At 42.6% G+C, this 26,089-nt stretch overlaps 1 protein-coding gene across 2 annotated transcripts; it reads left to right on the forward strand.

Annotated features, from left to right (window-relative positions):
* The first annotated feature begins 326 nt into the window (after positions 1-326).
* Positions 327-25,811, forward strand: LOC115583246 (angiopoietin-1-like). Of its 2 annotated transcripts, XM_030419882.1 has the most exons (11): positions 327-422; positions 685-902; positions 11,487-11,642; positions 11,719-11,840; positions 17,832-17,916; positions 18,221-18,368; positions 19,583-19,695; positions 19,873-19,974; positions 20,056-20,222; positions 20,362-20,495; positions 21,786-25,811. In XM_030419882.1, the coding sequence occupies exons 2-11, from the start codon at positions 777-779 to the stop codon at positions 21,944-21,946; spliced, it is 1,314 nt and encodes a 437-aa protein (XP_030275742.1). In that variant the 5' UTR covers positions 327-422; positions 685-776; the 3' UTR covers positions 21,947-25,811. The 2 variants fall into 2 exon arrangements, with proteins under 2 accessions (XP_030275742.1, XP_030275743.1); XM_030419883.1 differs by lacking the exon at positions 685-902 and having other exon boundaries at positions 384-422.
* Positions 25,812-26,089: the final 278 nt, after the last annotated feature.

Raw genomic sequence — 26,089 nt, forward strand, 5'->3', positions numbered from 1 at the left:
CTAACTAACTACATCTTTACCTCATTACTTGAATCAGTAGAAATACTCGACGCTGTTGGGAAAGAGTCCATATTTTGAAAATGAGTTTCTTGTCCGTCAGGGCCACCGTAGCTTCCGGAACGTCTCCAGCGTCTTCAGAACGGGAGGGGTGATCAAAGGAGTGTTGCAGTGTAGAACCTCACAGCTAGATGGCGCTAAAAACTTGATATATTACACACTGTCCCTTAACCACAGCACAGTCACAACATGTAGAAATATAACAGATTCATGATTTGTAGAAACGTACAACGCCAATACTTAATCTGCTGATAGGGTTGCTGTTAAAATCAGGGCCCGTGTTCAGAGTCTCCTGGAGCCATTTTTGGGTCTGAGCCGGACTTTGAGACGCGACACATGAGATGACAAACAGCCAAGAGGAGACCGTAAGTGAGATCTATCTCCTGTTCAAAAGGCCACCGAATTAGTTAGCAGAGCAGACAGCCTGTTATCAGCTGGACGGGGTTATAATACTCCTCCACTCAGAGTGTGTGTGTGTGTGTGTGTGTGTGTGTGTGTGTGTGTGTGTGTGTGTGTGTGTGTGTGGTGTGTGTGTGTGTGTGTGTGTGTGTGGTGTGTCAGACAGAGTGAATGGCTGTTCATTCTGTTTTCAAATCCCAGTTTAAAGAGTCATTCATCTCTCTACAGCAGTGAGTTGGCATGGTGGGAGATTTCAGTTGCCATAGAAGTAGACAAGCTGAGGGACAAAGGGAGGACAGACAGATCGAGGGGTAGAGGAGATGAAGAGGAGGAGGTGGAGGAGGAGGAAGAAGAAGAAAGAACGAAAGAGACCAAAACACTGTGAAGAGATGGAGAGAATTTTGGGCATGGAGGAGGATGGATGGATGGAGAGAAAGGGTACAGCAGTGAGTAGTGCAGGAGTGTAAAGATGGTGGGTGAGATATCAGATGAATAACAGATGAACACGAGGAGGTGAGAGCAGTGAAAAGGGAGGAAGAGGGGGAGTGAAAGAGGGAGAGATTCCCAGTGACTTGTGGCCGAATGCCAAACTGACCAAAACCACGCAGGGCTTCTTGGAAAACCTCTCCTTGTTCTCTCTCTCTCTCTCTCTCTCTCTGACTCACACACACACACACACACACACACACACACACACACACACACACACCTGGCATGCGGCCAATCACCACAGACACCGAGGGGTTCAAACATTCCCTTTTTATCGGCCTTAAAACGACAGATTTCAAAACGTTCCCTCTCCTCCATCGACTCGTTGGGGACTGCAGGTAGTCAAAACCCTGAATGTAGTCAGACGTATGAAAGTCTTTTTTATTTTCCTTTTCATGCTTTCATGACTCAGGGGGATATATTTGGCTTTATTTTGCATAGTTTCACTTTGAAGAGAAGCAGAAGTGATTGGAGAGAGTGAAGGAGAGGAACAGAATCAGACCCTGGACGCTGCAGATAAGATGAGATGTGATGAGATAAAAACTTTATTGATCTCCAGAGAGGAAAAGTTTAGATGCTGCAGCAGCACAGGGACAGAAATTATTACAGATAAACTGAGAAAAGTTAAGTATGTAGGATAAAAGTTGAATTTAAAAAAAGAAACTATACAAGAGCAATTAAACTCAAATTTAGAAGTCAAACTGGACACATGTAGATTCAATTTGACTTTTGATTTCAGTGTCCCGACTCGATTCAATAAAACAAAGTACTTTTTTCCCAGCACAGGATTTGGTTTTATGCCCGGTCAACTGTCACGTACATTTTCACAACCTCGGTTTTACCGCAACAGCTCAGAAAATAAACTAAATCAACCCAACATTTCTGTTGGCTGATTGTTTGTCTGCACACAACATAAGTGGCAGTAGGGGAGCTGTGTCGTTGTTCAGTTGTTAGATTGTCTCACTAGTGAGAGAGAAATACTGGGAAAAAATTATCCTGCTTTTGATTTCCATGATGGGAATTGTAGAATCATTTAAATCAGATTTAGAGTTGAAATCATGACATGCATATTAAAGGGATATTCTGGTGTAAGTTTAATCCATGGTCTAAATCACCGTGAAACTGTGTTAGACTCCCTCTCGAGAGATCAAGTTAGCAGACCGCTAATTTACAGAGTTTTATCAACCTCAGAAACGACCGCACGACAACAATACACTGCAGTAAATGGATCCAAATATAAACCGCCACCAAAAAGCCACAAATAATGCTCAGAACAGCACCAAACAGCAACAGTACAAATAAGGTCTCAGCACATAGTCCGGGGCATCTAACCTCCGCTAGCTTAGCTGGATTTCTACTGAAAAGCTGACTAAATTTACCACTCTTCTGCAGCAGCTTCCTGTTGACGGGAAGTCCCGACGAGTCGATTACCAAGTGCAGTAGAGTTCCGCTGCTCATGGATGAAAATGTATGATTATGACTCCATGGAAAAGCAATCAAAGTTCATATGTGTCTTACCTGCCAGTTTATAACAGTTATTATCGAGAGCGGACAGGGAAAAGAACGGAATTGAGCATTTCTAACCGCACTCGGTAATCGTCGTGTCGGGAGAGTTGAAGACTGTTTTTAGCTTTTCAGTAGAAATCCAGCTAAGCTAGCGGAGGTTAGATGCCCCGGACTATGTGCTGAGACCCTATTTGTACTGTTGCTGAAGTTTGGTGCTGTTCTGAGCATTATTTGTGGCTTTTTGGTGGCAGTTTATATTTGGATCCATTTACTGCAGTGTATTGTTGTCGTGCGGTCGTTTCTGAGGTTGATAAAACTCTGTAAATTAGCGGTCTGCTAACTTGATCTCTCGAGAGGGAGTCTAACATAGTTTCATGGTGATTTAGACCATGGATTAAACTTACACCGGAATATCCCTTTAAGAGTGCTATACCATCTCCATTCTAGTAACGATGGGAAGTAACATATTGAACACAAATGGACTTAAAGATATTTAAAAAATTGAAAGTTCTTCAACAAACTAGGTGAATCATTTCTGTTGGATACACGAGTGTTAAGATGATCATGCAGGTTGTACTGCACCTTATCATCACCTCTCTAATATTGTGTGTCTGAACAGCTGGGATTCTTGGTGTAATTGATCCATCATGCTTAATCACTTTATTCAATAAGTGAAAACATATCTGCTCCCCAAGACAGGTGTGTTGTAGTTGAGTGTTGAATGTAACGTAACCTTAAATGATTTCAGATGTAATCTCGGTGATGAGATGACCCTCTGGGCTTCTCACATGACGGCTTTTAAAATCTTTGGAAGTGTGTAAAGTGTCCGTCTGCCCTTTCACCTGAATGATTAACTCGTCTCAGCAGAGAAATTAAAGCCCACAGACGTTCCTGATGATCATTGGCACTCTAACTGTAACTCCTGCTCTCTCACAAGCCACATTATTAGTCTCTCTCTCGCTTCCTCTTTCCGTCACTGTCTGTCTTTCTTCGCCACAGAGAACCGAAACATCTCCGACCACAATCACAGTTTCTTCTTCTTCTTTTACCAAACTCACACTCACACCCACACTGTCTATCATCCAGTCAGTGACTCCATCATCGAGTGGCGTCCGTCCAGCACCATCTGTTCAAACACGCTGACAGAGGAGCGCTATGACAACACCGGCCATTAATACTTCATTAAACGTCGGCTTTATTTATTGTCACAGTAAATAGATTGGGACATACAGGTAATGTTACAGACGTGTCTTTCAACAGAGACTTAAACGTCTCTTTCTGTACTGTTCTGTACAGTGAATGAACCGCCGCTGCACTTCATTTATTTATCCTACACTTCTCCTGCAGCCTGCTCTCCGGAATCACATTTGTAATCCAACCAAACTATCTCTCTGTTTGCATTCTTCACCGGGTCTCAAACCCTCTTTTATACATCAGAGCATTCACCTCCTGTCGCACATTTTCCTTGAACCAGACGGTCACTCGGCAGGACAAGTTATAACCCTGAACTAAAGCAATAAATCTCAAATAACATATTTCCTAACCAGCCATTACTCACCGTGCCGTGTCTTTGCCCTTGGATGAGCATTCATGAACTGATTGTAACTTCAACCCTCTGAGTCGTCTGGAGACCCGGTCTCTAAAAGTCTGGCAGGACGAATGAAACAAGTCCATGTTAGTGAAGAAAAAAATGTGACATTGTTAAATTAAACTGATAAAGGAAAAAAGACAAATGTTGTTTTTAACACTGAATCTCTGAAGTGAGCAGAATCGTTAAGATGATCTCCTTTTACACAACACGCTGAGCCTGGAGTGGATCCACACCCATCCTCCAACTCGTCCTTCATTTTGATCTCAACTACACCCGTCAAGTTTCATGACTGCATCTTGCTCTGTTGTGACTCTGTGGCTCCGTCAAAGTTTGTCCACAGACTGACAGACATGAAAGCATCTGTCGGGATGCTCAAAACTGTGTCAGTAGTGTAATGTGGTGTAACAAGGGAGTGACTCTGGTTGCAGACGGAGGAACCTGTCAGGAAACACTGATGCTGATCTCTTCCTCAGGTTTAAAGAGAAAGTGAGATATAGAAGAAGACATTTCAGAGCTCCACTTGACGGGACCTTTAACCTGGTTTACTCACAAGACAGGAGCACTGAAGTATATTACCATGAAACAAACGAGTGACATTTCAGTTTTATAACAAACACACACTTGTAGCCTTAAAAATGTGCATCTGTACACTTGCACAACTGCACACACACACACACACAAACCACTGTGTTGACTTAGCCCATCTGGTCCTGATTGTGGCGAGATGATTGAGATGTTTGTCATGGCTGTAGTCGTGACCCGGCAGCCTGAGACACACACACACACACACACACACACACACACACACACACACACCAACATATACATTGTGGATTGTCACATTTACTGACACACACTCACTCATTCATTCATTTACTCATGAACGGAGCTGTAACCCTTCAACAAGCTGACTGTTTATCATCAAACACACAACACACAGTTTAAGGTCATTATAACATGTAGTACGTTACAGATTTTAGTTTCTTGTTCTTTTTTCTTCTCTTCTCATCTGTTCTCCTCATGTGTCTCTGGTGGGTTTTAAAGCAGTTGCCTTGGCTTTGAATTATTCTCCTTTTACAACACCTTCATGTGAATCCTGATGCAACAAAATAAAATGCAGACTGGGCATAAATAGTTTAAAACATCCTCAGGAAACATTTCAAGTTCGCTCCAGCTGGATTTGTTTTAAACTAAATTAGCCGAACTTTGTTTTTAAATTCTTTAGAAAGATGTAAAAATTTAATTGCAGATCAGTAAAATAACTCAGACGTGTCTGTGAAACAGTTGTCTTGGCTGTGAGTTGATCACTTTGAGACTTTTATGTAAACCATGATGCAACAAAATAAAAAGCTGACGGAGCATAAATAGTTTAAACTTCCTCAGAGAACAGTTAAAGTTTGCCAGAGCTGGTTTACTACCATTTGTTTTAAATTAAATAAACTAAACCGATCAGTTCAATAACTGGTGTTGAAAAACATGTTTTTGTGCCGTTGCTTAAGTGAAGCGTCTTTCACTGGCAGCCAGTCGACTCTGAGTGTTGACTTGTGTTTACCTTGTAAAGCCAAAGCTCTTTCACATTGTGAGAGCTAGATTAATTACCAGGCGTCAGAGCCAAAGCTCAGTGGTTGATTTTATTGTTTTCTTCACTTCATATCATCGACAGAGCTGCACCAGATTGATGCATTTAACGCTAAGTTGAGCAAAGCATTCGTCTGGGGGAATCATGTCTCTGGACCCCCCAGGAGGTCGTAGGTCCACCCACCATACTGTAGTCTCACAAAGTCCTGTGGGAAAAACACTGAAGTTAGATCATGAAATCCAGTCAGTGAAGCATCTGTCCGCGGCTGCAGGAGGTAGAAACAGTAGCAACATGTTGACAGTCGTGTCCTGCAGCAGTCACAGGTGGACAGGTGGATTAACAGTAAAGGAAAGAAGTCTCAAAACGTTGTTGTAATCTTTGTGTTTTGTCCCAGTATTGATTATTTAACCACTCTGGGCCTGTGACGATGATTTGAAAGGGACCATGTGAGAAGTTTAGAGGTGAAATATCTAGAGCTGTCCCAAACAATTATTTTTCAAACGATTAATCTAGCGATTATTTTTTCGATTAGTCGACTAATCTAACGATTAATTTAACGTTGCATGACCAAACAAAAGTAACGTAGTAACTGTAACTGTCGTTGGTAACTTATATGAGGAAAGAAATACCGCAGTTGTAGGCGGAGCAACGTCTGTCGTCCCGCCTGTCCTACCAACTCTTCTCACATTTCTGCCCGAAAAACAGCGTCTGTCACCGGCAAAAACCTTTAACTCACTCAAGTGGTTGTGTTGATAGAAATCACCGTGATGGTCAGCCCTCCCGACCGAGACTTCAGTGAACTTTCCCCCAGAAAACAGCCTCCGTCCCCGGAAGTGACAGAGTCACGCAGCGACCTGTTTACTGATGGCGATTATGTAATAATGTAATTTAGCGCAAACAACGTAACTCGTTCATCTTCCAGGATGTTTAGGGGGCCGGGTTCTCAATCACTACACATTATTAACGGTTTGCGGGTTTAGATTGACAGGGGGGACACCTGGGAAACACCCCGACATCATCATCATGACGTGTACCATCACGTCTCTTTAGGAGCGGCAGCGCAGCTTTCTGTGTGAATTACATGGCGGTTCGTCTTTATTCCAGCGGTGCTTCGCTCTGTGTGAACGACCAACGGTGGAGAATTGAGGAACCGCCGCTGCGGCGTTAATGCAGCGTCTCTGTGTGAGGGAGGCTATTCTCAGCCTCCACAGGTACTACCACTTCCTGTTTGGGACGACGTGTCGACGCAAATTATTCATGTCAACGTCCCTGCCCTAGAAGTATCTCTTTGATAAACAACTTGTAGACATCAGAAACATGTGACAGGGACCTGAAGCGGACAGAAAGTTTAAAACTTTAACAATATATGGAACTTACTAGTAATCAAAGACTAAGGTTTTATTAAGTATTTAAGTACGATACCTGAATAAATGTCCTGGCTGATGGACATGTTGGCGGTTACAGGCACGTTTACAAGTACACATCTTTATGATATTTAATTTAACCTATTAAACAAAGTTTAACTGGAGGGCGTGAGTGTGTGTGTGTGTAGGAGAACATGTAACAGAAGCTTTGATTCAATCATGATTTTTTTTGGGAACATCTTTGTTTGTGTTCGGCCCACTTCAGATTCAGAGCCCTCGTCCTGCCGTCCTGTGGGAACGAGATTCAAAATAACAGAACTGAGTTGAACCCACGCCGCCGCTTTCCCACTCCTACCTCAGCCGTAAATTTAGTTTTCCCATAAAAAGCATTAAAAACTACTTTAGCACCAAAGTAAAGAAAGTGAAAGTGATCTGTTTCATGTTTCATTCGCCTCATATAAACACTGGACATGAACCACTTCAACCCTGAGTTGAGCTAAATGAAGGGCAGGTAGGAGCTCAGGCTGCAGGGACTTGGCTTAGGGACATGCTAGTACACCTCCCGAGCACTGCCAAGGTGCTCTTGAGCAAGGCACTAGAACCCTAACTGTTCCTTGGCGCCCCATACAGGCAGCCCCCTCTGACACATCTCCACTAATGCATGTTTATAGGTCCTGTTTGTGCATGTGTTTGTAGTTCACACATACATTAAAACGCAGTCATTATCTCCTCCCCCCCATACTGATGGAGATTTGCGTGTTTCGTAGTCCACTAAACATTTCTGATCAATGCCGGAGTATTTTCCCAAACAACTGAAGTGGCTGGAGACGTTATTAACGCCCCCAAAATCTTTTGAGAATCAGAAACTGCTAATTTCCAGTCAGAGATGAAGCAATTCTTCGCACACCTCGAGATAAGTTCTTACATGTGAGATACAGAAAGTGAAAGAGAAGAGGAATGAAGGTTTTGGAGGGTAACAGAGACTCGGAGTGTAAAAGTCAGGCACCCTTCAGAGGGATATTTCCCTGCAGTGTGTCAAGTGGAGCGCTGCTCAGAGAGCGAAGCCTCGGGCTGTTGGCTTGTTCTGCTGCTTCATAACACTCTGAGCTTCAGCCAAAACATCTGGACGCTCTGATACTTAGAGACACGCTGCAATAATACAACAAGCTCAAGAGGTTTTTCCAAGAATATTATATCATTGTTTAAGCTGAAGGCTTTCAAGCGATGTGATAAAAAGATATGAACTGAAGTGAAACAAGATCAGTTGTCGCTCATTGTAAAATCCATCAGTTTCACACATAAGTCAGTTTCCAGGTGTTTGGAAGCACAACTGCACATGTGGAAAGTGTATAAATCCCTCAGTGTCTCCAGAGGATCTGTGTGACTTCTTGTAAAAGTCTTCAAAAGAAACTGAAAGTTTAAAATTAAACACTTCTGTTTCTTTGGAGTCAGAAAGAAGTGAGTTTACCAGACTACTGTAGGTGCTCCTCAGAGCTGCAGCAGGCGTCAGGCGACTACCAGGACACTGTGGATAATGTAGTAGGTAAAAACAAGCTTTAGGTGACAAAAACACTCAGTCTGCCATGCTGATCTTGGTTTTGATTTCAGGATCCAGAGGAATGTCTCGACACCACTCCGTCAAAGTGAGGAGTAACACTTTGTGCACGTGACAGCACACAGGGCTCTAACAGGGCTTCGCCACAGTACCTGACAGAAGCTGCCTCGGCTAAAAGTCACTGCAGCGGAATGATTCACTTTCTGTTGGCATCAGAGGGCAGATCAAGGAATAGCACCAGCATCTGCTCTCTGCAGCTCAGCCTCTCTCTGCTGAATTTCTTCAGTCATATACTTGAATAAATTCTGCTGAATCATCCAAAACATCCTCTGAACTTCAGTTTTGGTAAAGAGCAGCGTTCAGGAACAGCTGGGACAAATCCTACTGATTCTACCTTTAACTTTAATAGTCTCTCAATTCTATTAATATGACGTGAGCTTCAGTTAGCTTTGAGCACAAATGTCCTTCAGAGGGAGACTTTTTACTCTGATACTCTGAGTACATGTCAGAGCCTGTAATCTATTACTTTTACTCGAGTAAAGAAGTTCAATCAGTACTTTGTTTTTGCACAAGTATCTGATCTTCTACTGGAAGAAACAATGTGTGCATATTTTTTCACCACTAAACATAAACATGGTTCACATTGAGCAGTTTTCCCAAACTACACGCCGTCCTCGGTGGAGTCACTCCAGTCTGGAGCTGCCAGCTCAGATCCCGACACACTCCAGCGACCCACCGTGCACTTGTTACCCCAGATCTGTATCGGTGCTACTTGCCTGTGCGTCAGTCTTGTTATCTGGGCTGTTTGGTGACCCGGCTCCCCCCACCTCCCTCTGTGAAGTCACCCAGAGGGCCAGATCACAGCGAAGCCAACATGTGGTTTGAGTTAGCGTCTCAGAAACGAGCCCTCCATACGTGGGGCTGTCTGCGTAGCTCGCTGGTCAGCTCGTGTAGTTCATGTGTGTGTGTTTGTGTGTGTTTGCATGCTTGTATGAGTGTATGCCAGTTTCTGTCTGTGTGAAGTGTGTGTGTGTGTGTGTGTGTGTGTGTGTGTGTGTGTGTGTAGCTCTAATTCTACAGCAGGAAATAAGGGTCAATTAAAGAGTCAGCACATTGTGTCTCTGGAGACTCGATGAAAAAATAACAAAAGACCAAAAAAGAACCTGCTGAACTTTTCTTGTTTGTTCCAATTATTCTCATTTTTTTTTTCCTTCTTTTTGGATCTTAAATCTTTTTTCTCTCGATCACTGACAGCATTTGGTGTTCGTGCTTGTGTAATCAAAGCGTTGCAGCTATTCTGAGCCTCTGTTTCCCCCCTCGTCTCCGTGCTGGTCGGACTGAGAAGCAGCCAGGTGGAGATTTTGGCTTTCGTCAGAGTTTATCTGCGCAGCATCTCAGGAAGCAAAGCAGGAGGGAGAAACGAAGCAGCTCGTTCCAGCTATTTTCTCCCCGTTTGATTATTTGATTAGCTTTCTGTCGTTGTTCCAGGTTAGCCCAATCTACCCGCTCACACAAAAGTCCCTCCGAGAGGCCACTTTGATTCGTATCTCCGCTCGTAAAATCATTTTCTGATTGAACAGAGCGATTCTTGTTTCAATCTGAAGCTGAATTGAAGCAGACTAAACATAATAACTCTTGAGTAACTTTAATTGAGTAGTGAAAATGAGTAATAGTGCCGTCAGCGTGCATGAAGAATGATGCATGTGATAAAGTCAATCAGCGGGGATAAGATCAGCAGTTGAAAGGAATAAAAGCATGAAAACATAACGCTGGTGAAACCGCAGGATTAGTCAGCACTTACGAAAAACAAGTCGGCTGTCGGCCTTCAGCAGTCAAAACAAACACACTTAAATCAAACTGAAACGGCTCTTTTGTGTTTAATTTCTCAAAGTAGTGAACAGATTTAATTGAAGAATGAATTTAAGTGAAGTTGGTTGTGAGATATTTGACTACTTGAAAGAAATCTGACATATATCAGGTGTTTCTCTCTATATTCTCTCGATTAATGAGGCAAATCTATGTCCAGGTGTGAAGGACAGTTCTGTAAACATTTTGTTTTCATGATTTCACTGTAGAGGATGTGAAAGCTTCTGCGTCACGGAGGATCAGACGATTTTTAGGTTGTGATTGATTTTTGCAGGTGTCGCCATCTGCTTCTTGTCTAAACGTTGATCAAATATATATGACACGTTTGAGGATAAGTTATTGATATGATATGAATAAAAGGCTGACTTGGAGAATGTGTCATCTGAAAATGACGTGACTCGATCTGTAGATGGGACGGCTTCTTCCTCTGTTGGAGTTATTGAAACGGCAGAAAGTCCAGCTGTGAAACTTCTGCTCCTCAAACTGAAAACAAGTGTGATGATTAAACAGTTTTGTGTTTGGATTCATCTAAGAAAAGTGATATTTAGCAGACTCAGATGTGATCCGGCCTGAACTTGGCTCGCAGTGACTCATCAAACAGTGGTTGGTTTCTGGTCGTCCCACTGGGACCAATTTGTTTGTTGGTGCAGCGATATATTTATCAACTCTCTGTGCTTCTCAGTGGCGCTGATATCCTGAAGTCGTGGAGCCTGAGGGATGAATCCGCGGCTGCATGGATGGATTATTTATTTGTCAGGGGTTAAAGGTTGCAGCATGGCAGTGCGAGCTGGCATCGGATGATATTCCCAGAGATGTAGAGACCTGCGGCTTTATATACCAGACCTCCTGACATGTTTGAGTGTTCATGTTTGATTTGGTGGACCTGATGCACTGAGTGGGAGGTTTCAGCGCTCGCAATCAAGTATTTCTACGCTGAGCTTCTGGAAAGACTCAACAGAACTCGTTTCACTGACTGTATAATGCGGAAAGAAAGAACAATCCTGAAAGACGTCATCTGTCTTGTGTTTTTCCTTGCACACAGTTTTATTCTCTGTTGTGTTTGTCTTTTTTAATCCACAGCTGGAGAACGTCATTCAGAAGAAAATGAAGCCGGACATCGCTAACATACCGCCGCACGTCGTCCACAACCAAACCGCCACCATGCTGGAGATCGGAACAAACCTCCTGACGCACACAGCGGAGCAGACTCGCAAACTCAACGTGGTGGAAGCCAAGGTAACGAGCTGCTGATTTCATCATCTCGTCACCTGAAATCAGATTTCCTGGATTTAACGTCCTGTCTCTCCACCAGGTGCTGAACCAGACGTCTCGTATAGAGATCCAGCTTCTGGAGAACTCTCTGTCGACCAACAAGCTGGAGAAGGAACTGCTGCTGCAGACGACTGAGATCAGTCAGCTGAGAGCCAAGAACAGGTAGAAAGTTCCCACTATTGACTAACAGATCATTACTAAAACTTGTTTATTAACCCTCAAAATCCCAAGCAGTGGACAACCATGGCTATAGGCTGATGCAACCCAATTATGTCTTCATGCAGTGTACCAAAATTTAAAAGCTATAAATCATTAGAAAAAAGAAAAAACGGAAATTGAACTTTTGTGATTTTATCTTTCTTAAAAATTTAAAAAATAAGGAATTAGTGTATACACCACATTTTCAGGTACCCCCAGGCCTAAGGAACATAGGAAAAATAAGTTGTTAAATTTGACCTGAAACAGGTTTTGTAAGGCACTTTTTTTCTGCAAATTTTTATAGAAGACATGGCAATCAAAGCGAGGTTGATGAAATGTCATGAAATTCCCCCGTATTCTCCGGCCTGTTTAGACATGTTGCGCTTTTTGCGTGTGATACATTCAGGTACCCTCGGAAACTTGAGAATCTGACGATTACGCCGGTTCTTTTGGTTTTTGGATTGGACAAATGGTTTGTAAATGCCAGTCATTTAAAAATAAGTGGAATTTCGAGCCCGCCGGTGGGCTTGGGATTCAGAGGGTTAAAGGTCCCATATTGTAGAGAGATATATGTGTATTTTTGTTATTATACAGCGGGTCTAGATCTAAACTCTGCCAAAGTAGCAAAACCCTGGGAGAAATGCACAAAGTCCATATTGAGAAACTGGCTTTAAACAAGCCGTCAGGACTTTAGTAACGTTGTGATGTCACATGGACAAAATAATGTGTTTCTGAACAGTATGAATTTAAACATTTCTTAGCAGACATCCAAAATAAAGGTAAGAACCTGAGAGGAGCGTGACATGGGACCTTAAAATGACTTTCTCCCACAGAGCAGAGTCTAATACCTCCTTCACACTGAACTTTATTGATACTTTTAATGTCTTCTGGGGTTTTTCAGGCACATTAGTGATGATGAACGTGACACAAAAACAAAAAGGCAAAGTCGCAATCTGGCAATGTGAAAGGAGTTAAGCACCAATTTTGAGCTGGTATCAAAAGAACAATATTTGCCCCTAAAATGAGCTGAAGTGGAAGTTTAAAAAGAAAAAAAAAGGTATATAAAACAGATTTACTGGAGTTAATGTACTTAGTTACATTCCATCACTGTTTTTAAGTCGAGAGACATTTAACAAATATGGTCAGTTGTTAAAAATCCCCTCCAGACAAGTTTAAAGACGTTAATAATTACCCTGCTTCGAACAGTAATTTGTGTCTGATGTCTAAAACGTTTAATAACTTCGGGAAAAATGACATCCACCCTCCTCTGACCCAGATATGAGCCTTATCAGTGGTTTCACAACTGAACAGGCAACACAAGCAAGTCATTAGAGATGATGGAAATACGTCCACAGCTGTTGCTGCGAGACACACCAATATTTAGAATCACAATATTTTCACTATTTTTCACTGTGAGGTGAACTTGGACGGAGCTCTGAGCGTAAAACAGGCCATGAGTCATTATCAAGCGTGTTCTCTGTTTACAGTAACAGATGTAATACAAACAGGGGGTGTGTGTGTGTGTGTGTGTGTAAGAGAGAGAAAGAGTCTTTTATCGAGTGTTTTACTTCTCTCTGTGTCAGTGGATACAAACATACAGCTGATGCAGGACTTTGGATTTTTGCTCATATTTTATATTTTCCATCTCATTTTGTCTGACTGCAGACGCTGATATCGATATTTGATGTCATTATTTTGCATCTAATTGCAGCGAACATCGAGTCTGTCCTTTAGTCGAATTAACAGATTATTATTCCTTTGCTTACCGTGATGGTCAGCTGGCACATTTAGTCAGTGATTTACATTGTGTGCAGGAAATAAAAGCCATATTCAGGGTTCGCACGGGTGCTTGAAATCCTTGAAAGTACTTGAATTTCAATGTTGTGTTTTCAAGGTCGGATAGGTGCTTGGATTTTAGTTTAAGTGCTTGAAAGTGCTTGACATTATAACTCTGTTTCTTTCACAAATTGGGATCAGACTGGATAATTAATTTCTGAAGTTTTTGTTATTATGAAACATGATTTCAGATGTTTACAGCATAATACAGTGTACATAATTGTGATAAAAAGTGAAGAAAAAATAATGAGTTTATATATTCCTGTAGATACATATTTTACCCCAGCAATAAGGTGCTGGAAAATCTTAAAAATGACCCTTAAAAGTGCTTGAAAAGTGCTTGAATTTGACCTTGAAAAATGAGTACGAACCCTGCATATTGATCATGTCATCAACTTGTGATAACGAGGAGAATTTTGTCCAGACGACACGTTGAGGTGTGATCAGACTACGTGACTTTCAGAGTCATCAGCTCACATCATCGTCATTCACACATCATACGATCATACCGAGCCGTGACTCAGGACTGACGCAGGTTTCTGTCCGTTCAGTTAAAACATAGCTCAGTTGAACCTGTCGAGCCCGCGAGCCGACATCTGCATCAGTAAATTAAATTGCAGCAGATGAAGGTGTAAGGTCTCATTTCATCACACAGCATTCCTCAGATAATCCCGGAGGTTTTTAAGAAGTTTCCAAAAGCCTCAGAGGTTTTCGGAGAATCTTCTCAACCGCAAAGCATTTAATCCTTTAATTTACCTGAAATCTTTAGAAAGGTCGTGACAGTAATGGGCTGCTCTTCAGAGAGCTGCTTCTGATTATTGTGTGAATAATAATAACCAGGATTTAATGAGGTGGATCAGTTCTGATGAGCTGTTTTCCACCGACCCACTGCATGATGACGCCCGCTGCAGGGTCGGATTTTCCTCTTAAGAATCTCCAGAAAGGTTTTCTTTTCATCTGTTGAGCTGTGAAACAGTTTCAGTGCTGCTGTTAAAAGATGATCTGAAACTAGAAGGAGAGTTTTTGGTTATTGTTTCCTGATAGAAGAGGAAACAGACACAGGAGGCTGTTCAGCTGTTGCACTGTGTACGTCAGTCAATCAGTCGATTAGTTGATCAAAGTAAAATTAAGATAATTAATTGTATCATCATAATCATTTTTCAGTCAAAAATATTAAACATTGTCTGGTTCCAGCTTCATAAATGTCTTTTGGTTTGAGACTGTCGGTCACTTTGGATTCTGGGAAATTGTGATGAACATTTTATACATTTTGCAATATCTGAAAACATTTCAATTCAAATAAATGTAAAGCTTTAGAGCAGAGATTCTCAATAGACTCACAGAACATGAGTCAGATCTTTCTTTGTGCTGTTAAAGTGTCTTGACACCAAACAAAAGAGAATTTTATTCATTATCAGACACATTAATTTCATTTCTGCACTGTAGTTTTTGTCACAGTGTTTAAAAAGAACTAAGCTTATTACAGGGTTTGTACGGGTGCTTGAAATCCTTGAAAGTGCTTGAATTTCAATGTTGTGTTTTCAAGGTCTGAAAAGTGCTTGGATTTTAGTTTAAGTGCTTGAAAGTGCTTGACATTATAACTCTGTGTCTTTTACAAAATTGGGATCAGACTGGATAATTAATTTCTGAATATTTATAGAATATAATTTTAGATGTATACAGCATAATACAATGTACATAATTGTGATAAAAAGTGAAGAAAAAAATCACAAGTATATATATTCCTTTAGATACGTATTTTACCCCAGCAGTAAGGTGCTGGAAAATCCTAAAAATGACCCTTAAAAGTGCTTGAAAAGTGCTTGAATTTGACCTTGAAAAATGTGTACGAACCCTGTTATTAGAAGGTTTTATAATTGTCATATCTCATTTTTCACGTCACGTCACAATCCGCTCACACGGACAATAAAGTGATTAATACATGTAAACCGCTATAAACTGACACATCGAGCCACATTAACAATGCCAGGTTATAATGTGTAGGTCTTAAAAAAGTTCCCTTGGCAAAGTTTATAATCAGAACAAACTGCAGATGTGGTGGACTCATTAATCTGCACACACACACACACACACACACGCTGTACAAACCGCAGCCCCCCAACGATCAGCGACTCCCCATCGGTCTCCATCACAGTAAGCGGCGCTGCCTCGTTCACCTGCAGGTCAACACATTGAAGTGATCAGAAGCAGGAGCTGATAATGTGTTTCAGCTCTTAATGTGACCAGAGTCTCACCTGCTGATGTAAAGTGATCTCAGTCGTCAGCGTGAAGCAGCGACGTGATGCCGCTGCAGGTTAGAGGGTGATGCAGGAGGATGTCGTACTCGTCTGCTACACTTCAGCACAATCTGGACTTTGTGTCGTACAGTTCGGTTAGAAAAGCTGCAAATGTTTTATTAGCACATCTCACGTTACATGTCTGAGTGTTAATGTAGTGATATTCACATGTGAGTGAACTACTGGAGAACAGTGGAGCCTTTAAATCCAACTACATCCTCCCTGTTTTATAAAGAATGATTAGAAATCTTCAGGTGATGTTAGATATCTCTGAGGTAAGAGAAAGAAGGTATTTACAGGATTTATACATTTTTAGATTTACCCAGGAGCCTCTTCTGCAAGATGTGTGTGATTGGCTTGTTTGCTACATTCAAAGGCTCTCTTAATTGATACATAAATTAGGGTTTGTACGGGCGCTTGAAATCCTTGAAAGTGCTTGAATTTCAGTGTTGTGTTTTCAAGGTCTGAAAAGTGCTTGGATTTTAGTTTAAGTGCTTGAAAGTGCTTGACATTATAACTCTGTGTCTTTTACAAAAGTGGGATCAGACTGGATAGTTAATTTCGGAAGTTTTTGCTATTTTGAAACATAATTTTAGATGTTTACAGCATAATACAATGTACATAACTGTGATAAAAAGTGAAGAATAAAATGATGAGTATATATATATTCCTGTAGCATATCTTACCCCAGCAATAAGGTGCTGGAAAATCTTGAAAATGACCCTTAAAAGTGCTTGAATTTGACCTTGAAAAATGTGTACGAACACTGATAAATGAACAACTTTGAAATGCAACAATATTCGATATTAACACAACTGCTGTCAAGAACGTTTGTTAGTCTGAAAGGGCGACTCGGCGCCCTTTGTTAGCTGTTAGCTGCTGAACGAGAGTCAGTCGCTGCTGCAGAGGTCCTGCATCACCTCATGTCTCTTTAACCTTCAACATTATCATAACAACACAAACAACACACGTAGCTTTTGTTACCACTCACTGCTGTCTCCCCAGTGTGTGCAGGCCAGCAGGTACAGTGATGAAACGCTGTTGGGATGTTTGGACATTTTCAACAAATATCACAAAGATGTTCTTTGTGATGAACTATTGGAAAATGATAAGCCTTCTCACAGGAACTGAGATATTTTTATGATAATGGCCACCAGCTGATAGACTGTGTTTTATGCTTTAAATCACACACACACACATCCAAATTTGTGGGAAACATTATAGAAGGAGACACATTTTCCCAGCCGACTCCCGCAGACCCCCCACCTCACGTCCTGTTCCTGAGCCAGAGATGTGAGTGTGAACTAGACGTTCAGCCACGTTCAGAGTCCCACGTTTCGCTCTGAAGCCGCTGCCACTCCTTCATCAGGTTTCATTCATTTGGCTCCTACGTTGTTGATCTAACTGCGAGGCAGAGTCTATTTTCAGCAGCTGTTCTGCTGGTTCAGCTGCAGAGATAACGTGGACCGCGGTCCGCTCTGGCAGAAAGAATGATGGTTTGGGGTATTAATCTTTATTTCCCTGTTTTACAGCTTCTCTAACAGGAGGGAGTAGCTCAGGAGTTACAACCTCTGGTGCATTACAGACAGATTTGCTGTACAAATAGTTTGGATTCGTGTCCTCCCTCCGACAAACACGCAGCCCTCGTGTTAAACAGCCTGATGTTAATATGACACATTCCTGGAGGTATTCTGTGATGATGACACAGTAATATTCTGCACGCTGGCACCAAAAAGACACTAGAGAAGAGCATTTTCAGTGGACCTGTTTTTGAATCAAGTGTTTGTAAATTCTAATTTTATTCTCTGTGTCTGTTGTTCAGTCGTCTGGAGAGTAAAGTTCAGAAGTTGGAGTCTCAGCAGAGAGGAGAGCTGGAGGGCATGAAGGAGGAGAAGAACAGACTGCAGGTACCGTCGATAACAGTCACATCTGTGTGTTTTACACTGACGCAACATGCATATACTGTTAATAGTGTCTGGATTACCTCAGGGACGTTTTTATGAGAATCAGTCGGCGTGTGTTTTACATTTATAAAGCCAAGCTTGACCTCATAACTGTAAATTACACTGACCTGAGTGTGCAGAAGTTTCTGTCCAGTCAAGCTACTTTAATCTCAGCTGGCTGATGTAAACAGAAACAGTCATAAACGTGATGTATGAAGTCTGAGGTCAGGAGAAAGTGGTTCAACAGGAGTGAATGTTCGTCTCTCAGTCTGTCGTCAGGACTCAGATGGCGGCCATCGACGCTTTAGAGAGGCAGCTGAGAGTCGCCAGCAGCAACAACACGGCTCTGCAGAGGCAGCAGGCGCAGCTGATGGAGTCGGTCCACACGCTCATCAACATGGTGGCCACGACGACAGGTACACATTCACTCATGTTTTTATTGGCTTTCAGTAACTTTGTAATAGAATATTTGCAGCTCAGTCTCCAGAATATCATGTCTGCAAACCACAAATACGTCCAAGGTTTTACCACACATCACGTTCACATTATATGATTGTTAGCTGAATTTCCCATCAGGAGGTGGAAGTAGGAAGGTGGTATTACAAGACAACAAGGCTGCAAACAGGCAACCAGAGTCTGTGAGGTCATTTCTGACCATCTTTAGCCGTGTTATCAGTGAACAAACCAGCTGTTTTTCACGTGAATCAGACCGTCTCAGGGTGTTTTTGTGGACCAACACAGGTATTTTAAAGGCCCCCACACACCGCCCAGACGTCCAACTGCCTTATCCGACCACTCCGTTGCCTCTTGTCTGACCCGTTCGGCAGAAAAGTTGCATTGAACACACCGCTTCGACGTGCTGCCTACTCCACAGTAGCGTGTACGTTCTGCGCTTGCGCGAGATGCAATAAGCGGGTGGCGCTTGTGTTGTGAGTTGTAAACGAGAACCTTATGCACGCAACTCTCTTTGCTTTCGATCAAAACGAAACTTAACTATTTCCGATAAAAAACAGCTGCATACTAAACATGCAGCGAGGCATTACCAGACTGACACAAATTAATTCGTCCTGAACGGACAGAACAACTAGTCTGTGCCAGTACTGCAAAACATGAAAACGGGGAATGACGGAACGGAGTGCATAGAAAAACATAGCGCACACAGTATTCCGCCCCTCCCACACACCGCGCTGATTCGCCAGCACACCGCCAATCAGAACGGCCATTCAGCTGGCACACAACCAATCAGAGAATCCAATGGCTCAGACGTCCGACGGCCCTCCTCCTCAGACTTCGCATGCACAGTCAGATCCGACAACGTCCGCGCGGCTCCGAAAGCTTCCGACGCAGCTGAACACACCAAACATATTTGTTCCCGACCTCGTCCGAGCCTCTCCAAACGCTTCAGACGTCCAATGGTTGGGCTGGTGTGTTCCTGCCTTTAGGCCAAACCAGGATGTTTTCTAATCTAACCAACTGTTTTTTGTGCCTGACAGCAGAGCGTTGTGACAAGACAGAAATAAAACTATTCAACATAAACAAACATAAAGTTCTGTTTTAACTTATCTGTGGTGTGTGTGTGTGTGTGTGTGTGTGTGTGTGTGTGTGTGTGTGTGTGTGTGTGTGTGTTCAGGGTCACCTCCGAGGACCCAGGTATGGAGGGACTGTGCAGACGCTTACAAGTCCGGTTACTCTGTCAGCGGTCTGTATCACATCTACATCGGCAACAGATCTGAACCTGTGCAGGTACGACCGACATCAGAGCTGCAGTCGTTCTCCAGCAGCACCTTGTTTCTCCAGCCGCCTCGGTCATCTCATGAAATGACTCATATAGCTGATGATTATTACAAGTGGCAGACTTATTTCTTTTTGTTTGAGTCCAACAGTTTTTAGTGTCAACACCGTCTTCTCTCCTCTCTGAAGGTGTACTGTGACATGGAGACAGCTGGTGGAGGCTGGACCGTCTTCCAGAGGAGATTTAACGGCAGCGTGGACTTCCAGAGGAGCTGGAGGGAATACAAAATGGTCCGTTTGTCTCTTTAGAGCGATGAATCAAAAGAGATGATAGAATACAAAGCTTGAGTGAAACCTCCTCTCCTCCTGCAGGGCTTCGGGGACGTGTTGGGAGAACACTGGCTGGGTAATGAAGCTCTGTTCCTGCTGACCAGTCAGGGTCAGTACTCTCTGAGGGTGGAGCTGAAGGACTGGGAGGGAAACCCCGCCCACTCCCAGTACGACCGATTTACACTGACCAATGAGAGGCAGCAGTACAGGTAACTAACGGTTACACTACCTGCAGTGTGGACACACTGATTCAGACATGTCACACCAGGCTGAAATCATAACTCCTCATGTCTCCATCAGTCCGTCCCTCACTCACCTTCTCGTGTCATCTCGTGTGGTCTCCCTCAGGTTGTATCTGAGAGGTTACAGCGGGACAGCGGGGACACAGAGCAGTCTGGCCTCCCACGGGACCAGCTTCAGCACCCGAGACCAGGACAACGACAACTGTGACCACTGCAAGTGTGCCCTGATGCTCACTGGAGGTAACGTCTCTCCTGTCCTCTCACATCCTCGCATGTCTTTTCCTGAACCCTTGTCCACTCTCATTAACCCTCATATCCTCTTGTGTTCTCTCATTTCCTCTCCTGTCCTCTCCTGTCCTTCCATGCCCCGTCCTGTTCTCTCCTCCACTCTCATTTCCTCTCCTCACCTCTCCTCTGACGTCCTTCTCATTTCCCCTCCTGTCTTCCCCCGACATATCAGATCTCCTCCTGTCCTCCTCTGTCATCTCCTCGACTATCCTCTCATGGCCTTTCCTGTCCTGTCTTGTCCTCTCCCATCTTCTCATCTCCTTTCCTGTCTTCTTATATCCTCTCCTATCCTCTCCCTGACTCCCTGTACTCTCCTCAACTCTCATTCCTTCTCATGTGCTTATGTTCTCTCACATCCTATCCTGTCTTCTTCTGACGTCTCATGTCCATCCTGTCCCCTCATGTCCTCTTCTTTTCTCTCCTCCCATATCGTCTCCTTCTCTCCCCCGTCCTCCCCCGTCCTCCCCCGTCCTCTGGGCTCTCTGGGTTGCGCCATGTTTCAGCCCAAATACATTTTAAATGTGAACTCCTCAAATGAAGCCGTTTCTCTCTTGGACTTGTCCGTTCCCTGGAAAGCCAAACTTAAATAAACAAGTTTTCTAGTAAATATCTTACTCATGTATGATTTCACAGGGTGGAACCACAGAAATGATAGCAGTTTGATTTGTTTAATCAAAGTTTATGAAACTGTCATTGAATTATATCTCTCCATCATAAATCACACCAAATAAAAAAAATACTTCACGATTCCAAAAACACATATTTTTGTTGCTGGACGATCAAAATAAGCCACATTTTCCCGAAAAAGCTCCGGCCTCTCAAACATCTGTCTCCGTCACCCCTCACCTTGTGTCAGCGCCAACACAAACAGCTCTCTCGTTCTCCTCAGCCTCCCCTCGATGGGCCGCGATCGCCCATTAAGTTAATCGCGCCGACAAAACTTTGATGTCTCCGAGGAGAAGACGTCGCTGGTCACGATTAGTCAGCGAGTCGTTTTCTAATCACAACAACGCAGAGAGTCGAGAGACTGACGGAGACGAAAAGAAATGAACAGAGAGGGAATTAAAGAAAACGATCGCGGGAGAAGAGAAGTGGTAATGTGAGTGTTTGAATAAGAATAATCACATCTACAGTTTTCCCTCAAGTCCAGCAATGAAAACTGTGAAGTCAAACCTTCCTTCTTCTTCTTCCCTCCTCGTCTCACACGACTCGTCTCCCTCCTTGTCTTTGTCTCTCCGTCAGGTTGGTGGTTTGACGCCTGTGGTTTCTCCAACCTGAACGGGATCTACTACACGGTCGGCCACAACATCAGGAAGCTCAACGGGATCAAGTGGCACCACTTCAGAGGCCCCAGCTACTCCCTGCGCTCCACCTCCATGATGGTACGACCCTACGACTTCTAACAACACCCCTACACCTCTGTGATGGTGCGACCCAATGGCTGTCAACGCAACTCCAAAATCCCGTCCTGATGATGTGAAACACCCTCTCAGCTCCGTGATGGTTTGACCCTCCACTCCACTGCCCCGATGGTACAGTCCTGCAGCTTCAAACAAATCCCTCCGCCTCGGTACGACTTCAGAGGATGCTGTTTTGTTTTATTTCATGTCTCCTCTTTGAAACTTTTTCATATCCTTTGTGGAAATTCTCAAGTTGTTGCAAGGTAAATGTTTTTATAGTTGAAAAGCTGCTTTCATTTAGCACTTTTATCCATCACCAACCCTTTGATTAGTCAACGATCCGCCCCAGACAGCCACATGAAGGTGAAGTGAACAGCCGGCCATCAGACAGGAAGGAGACTTGACTGTATAATAAGTATGAAGATAAAAGTGCACGTTTTTAGGCGATGTCTCCAAGACGACGTTCAAAGTGTTGCACTTGTTTGTACTTAACAAAACACTGAGAAAATGTTGTGTGAAAATGAAAGAGCTGGAGAGAGAGAGAGACTTCAGACCCGACTGTCATCTCCACACAGCCGACTCATCACTGCAGGAAGTGGGTGTCACTGAATTACTGAGATGATCAGATACTGTGTCCCCCAGTCCTGATGTTGGTGGAGTGTGAAGGGACGGTGTTTCCCACGTCATTTAACCTCTGATGGAGCACACTGGCAGCTTCGTGGTTCAGCCTTTAATGACTTTGAAACATCTCTTGGATCAGACACTGTTTGATTCACAGACTTCAGAACACCTCTGCAGTCTGTAACCATGAAGATTTATCACATTTGACATGAGAACATTCCTCTTTGACTCCTTCAGCTGGTAATCAGGGTCTAGTTCTTCTTTGGCCAACAGTTTGTGACGATTTGGTTTAGCTGAAAAATGTCTTAAGACACATCTTGGTCACAGAAAATCATATCATGCTGTCCTCCATCACCCTAAAACATCTCTCCCTACCATACGAACTCTGTAGGAATCAAAACCACTGCAACCAGTTTGGACATCCAGACAAATATTACGGTCATGAGCCCTGAAGGAGAGTTTATCAGACGAACATGTAAACCTTTTCCATCAAGTGAGCTCTGGTGGTTGAACCTTCAAGCAAACTAACCAGTGATTCCAGCAGTTTAGAGTTGTACCGTTGTAATAAAGGATGCATCATCGACAGAGGATGGAGAATGTGCCCACTGTGGTTCGTGCTTTAGCTCAAAGAAAACCTGCATGAACTGGAAGCTGTTCAATGTCTGTGGAAATATCCAACAGAGGATGTGAAGTGAAGAAGTTCAGGCTCCAGAGATTTTACTTTTCTGTTGCTTCAGTTTTCCGATGCAGACGATCAGTGTGGATCATCTCTGTGTCTGTGATGTACAAAAAACAAACAGAAGAAGAGAATAATAACAGATCACAGCACCGAGGATGTTTATATGGACCTGAGCTGAAGCTGTGTATACACTGTGTATAAAACTAAAGTGGGTGAACATGAAAAAGTGAGATTTCTGATACACACAGGTGTAAGCAGTGGGCTGATGTGGATAACTGAGCAGCTCGATGCTTTTAATTTGGCATCTTATAATGAAGCCAATCGTCTAACTTCTAATGTTCCTGCATATTATTGAACTTTTTTACATGTGGAAGGTGGAAGTGGTGTGTGAATGTCTTTGGTATCGAAGCTTCACTGAGGATCAATCTGAAGATTTTCTTCTTTGAACTAAACATCCACACGATGGTTTCAGTTTGCGGATGTTTAAGATCAGCCAAGAGGACAAATGACGTCTCGTACGCTCCTTACTGTGTTTACTGTTAACGAGAGCTAACGGCCTCGTAGATAACAAAGGAAACAGTGGAATATTTCAAGGACGGGACGTGTAGATGGAGACACTTTGGACATTATGGTTTTGATTACTGTTCAGCAGAGAAACGGCAAGCAGGCTGAATTTTTATGAGGAGATGTAATCGCATTGTTGAACAGCATGCCAGAGGTTTGACACAACAACACTTTGAATCTTGATCAATAAACTGAAGTCTCTGAATTTTTATCAAGAAAGAGGAAGAAACGAAACGCTAAAAATGATCTTTACTCAGTTGCTCTATGTTAAAAGTCTGAACAATGAGCAAGAAAGAAGGAAATAAACAAAAGGAGAAATGAAAGCAGAGAGTCGAGGCTGAAACAGAAATGTTGCTTTAATTATCTTCCTAATCCAAACAGTCTGAATCTCATCGTCTCCTTGTTAGTCACAGGACTCTGTGTTGTTCAGCGTGCGCAGCCACACTCTGATGACACTCACAGACATGAGATGAGTTATGGGACATGTTGATTTTATTTAGAGCTTGTTATCATATAAACTGTATGTCTCTCTCTCACACACACACACACACATATGCAAATTACAGACACAGAAATTTCACGAACAGAATTTTATGTTGTGACAAAAAGTAGACCAGAAAACTGAGAAACACAGATTCGTCGTGTTATAACTCGTGTATCATTAGCAGGTAATCGGTACCAAAGTGTAACACCTGAACTCAGTGTGCGACTCTGTTACACAGACAGACAGTCAGTGTTTGATTATAGTGTATAACTGTTAAAGAACCAGCAGCACAGTGCAGATATTTCTGGTCTGATGAAGGTCACAGAAACCAACTTCAGCATGAATGATTTTATATTAATTCATCTAATATTCAGCTTGTCTTACAATGTCAATAATGTCAACAATAAATACATGAATGCAAGAAATAAACAAATGAAAGTAAACTATAATCCTGCTAGCAGCTGTATGAACCTCGCTGCTTGGAGCTAAACGCTAACATCCACACTTGCTAACATCAGGCTGCGTTAGAGAGGATGATGTTCTGAGTTAACTGTGAATCGCTCATCCTCAACACTCCTGACTCCATACGACCCTACGTCACAGATTAATGGAGTAAATACAAGGATGTGACGGTAAAATGACCTTTGATTGGTCTTAAACTAAACCCATAATATTTGTATTAATGAGAAAATTACAATTCTGGAGCACAGTAAGAGAAAGGGTTGAAAATGAGGAATGCTGTGTTGAAGGGAATGCTAACATCCTACTGTGATGTCACCTGTTGGTTTGTGGGCGACTGTACTGAAACCTTAATGATTACGGACGTCGCCATCTTGGCTTTTTGGACATATATGTGACCATATTTGGATGACAGGGTGGAGCCGGGGAGGATAAATGAACATCAAGCTGTGTTGAAGAAGACTTGAAACTACAGACCGAGACCATAAAGTCGTTAGGAAAACTGTTTACTGAGGTGATGAATCGAGAGAGAAGTACAGTCACTTCTTCATAAAATTACATATTTTAAGTCAGACTTTTTTTTAGAACCAGTGGAGTCGCCTCCTTCTGGGGATTATAAAAGGTTAAAAGGAAGAAACAAGAAAAGAAACAAAGCAAAGCAGCCAAAGTTTTCTTAATGTTATTATTCTGCAACATTCTCCTTTACATGGTCATCAATACAGTTTTGTATTTGCAGCCTATAAACGTCTTTGCAGGTCTTCTGTCACAATAAACAAGTCTGTCCTTCATCTTATTAAAATGCACTTTAAGGAGCAGAGGGTGGTGAGGTTTAGGACACATGGAGTTGAATGATCGTTGCTCTCATTGTTACAGTGTTTTGTTGTGTTGAAGCCGTTTTAAATACTGCAAACTGCATCGACAAATTACAACTTTTCAGGTTTATACATATTTTATTTTATTTACTGCGATGTGTAGCAAAGCTTGTCCACTCAGCTGTGAACAGTCTGCAGAATTCTGTACAATAAAATATGTTAATAAAGCTTGTCTAAGGTGGTATTACAGGTGTGGCGCGTCACTGTTTCTTCTTCTCACAGCTTCTCACTAATAATTTATCTGATATATTTACGTAATTTTGAACAAATGTTATTTTCTCAAGGAAATATAAGTGCCTTAAAATAACCAAATGCATTTTGTTCTATAGCTACAGAACACTAACGTTATGCAGTATTGTGTTCTTATCATTTGTCATATTTCTAATTACATTTCAGCTCCTCCCCCAAATCATTTCAGCTATCAAGATAGTCTTCAGGAATACCTTTTAAAGGACTTGTCAGGTGTT

Source organism: Sparus aurata, chromosome 6 (genome assembly GCF_900880675.1).
Source record: "Sparus aurata chromosome 6, fSpaAur1.1, whole genome shotgun sequence".
NCBI classification, from domain to species: Eukaryota; Metazoa; Chordata; class Actinopteri; order Spariformes; family Sparidae; genus Sparus; species Sparus aurata.

Bases quoted from the DNA above. Each gene is read 5' to 3' on its own strand.
- LOC115583246 (XM_030419882.1), top strand. From the start codon at position 777: ATGAAGAGGAGGAGGTGGAGGAGGAGGAAGAAGAAGAAAGAACGAAAG. The intron at 903-11,486 runs GTGAGTAGTGCA...TTTAATCCACAG, and splicing joins TGGAGAGAAAGGGTACAGCA to CTGGAGAACGTCATTCAGAA. The intron at 19,975-20,055 runs GTCCGTTTGTCT...CTCCTCCTGCAG, and splicing joins GCTGGAGGGAATACAAAATG to GGCTTCGGGGACGTGTTGGG.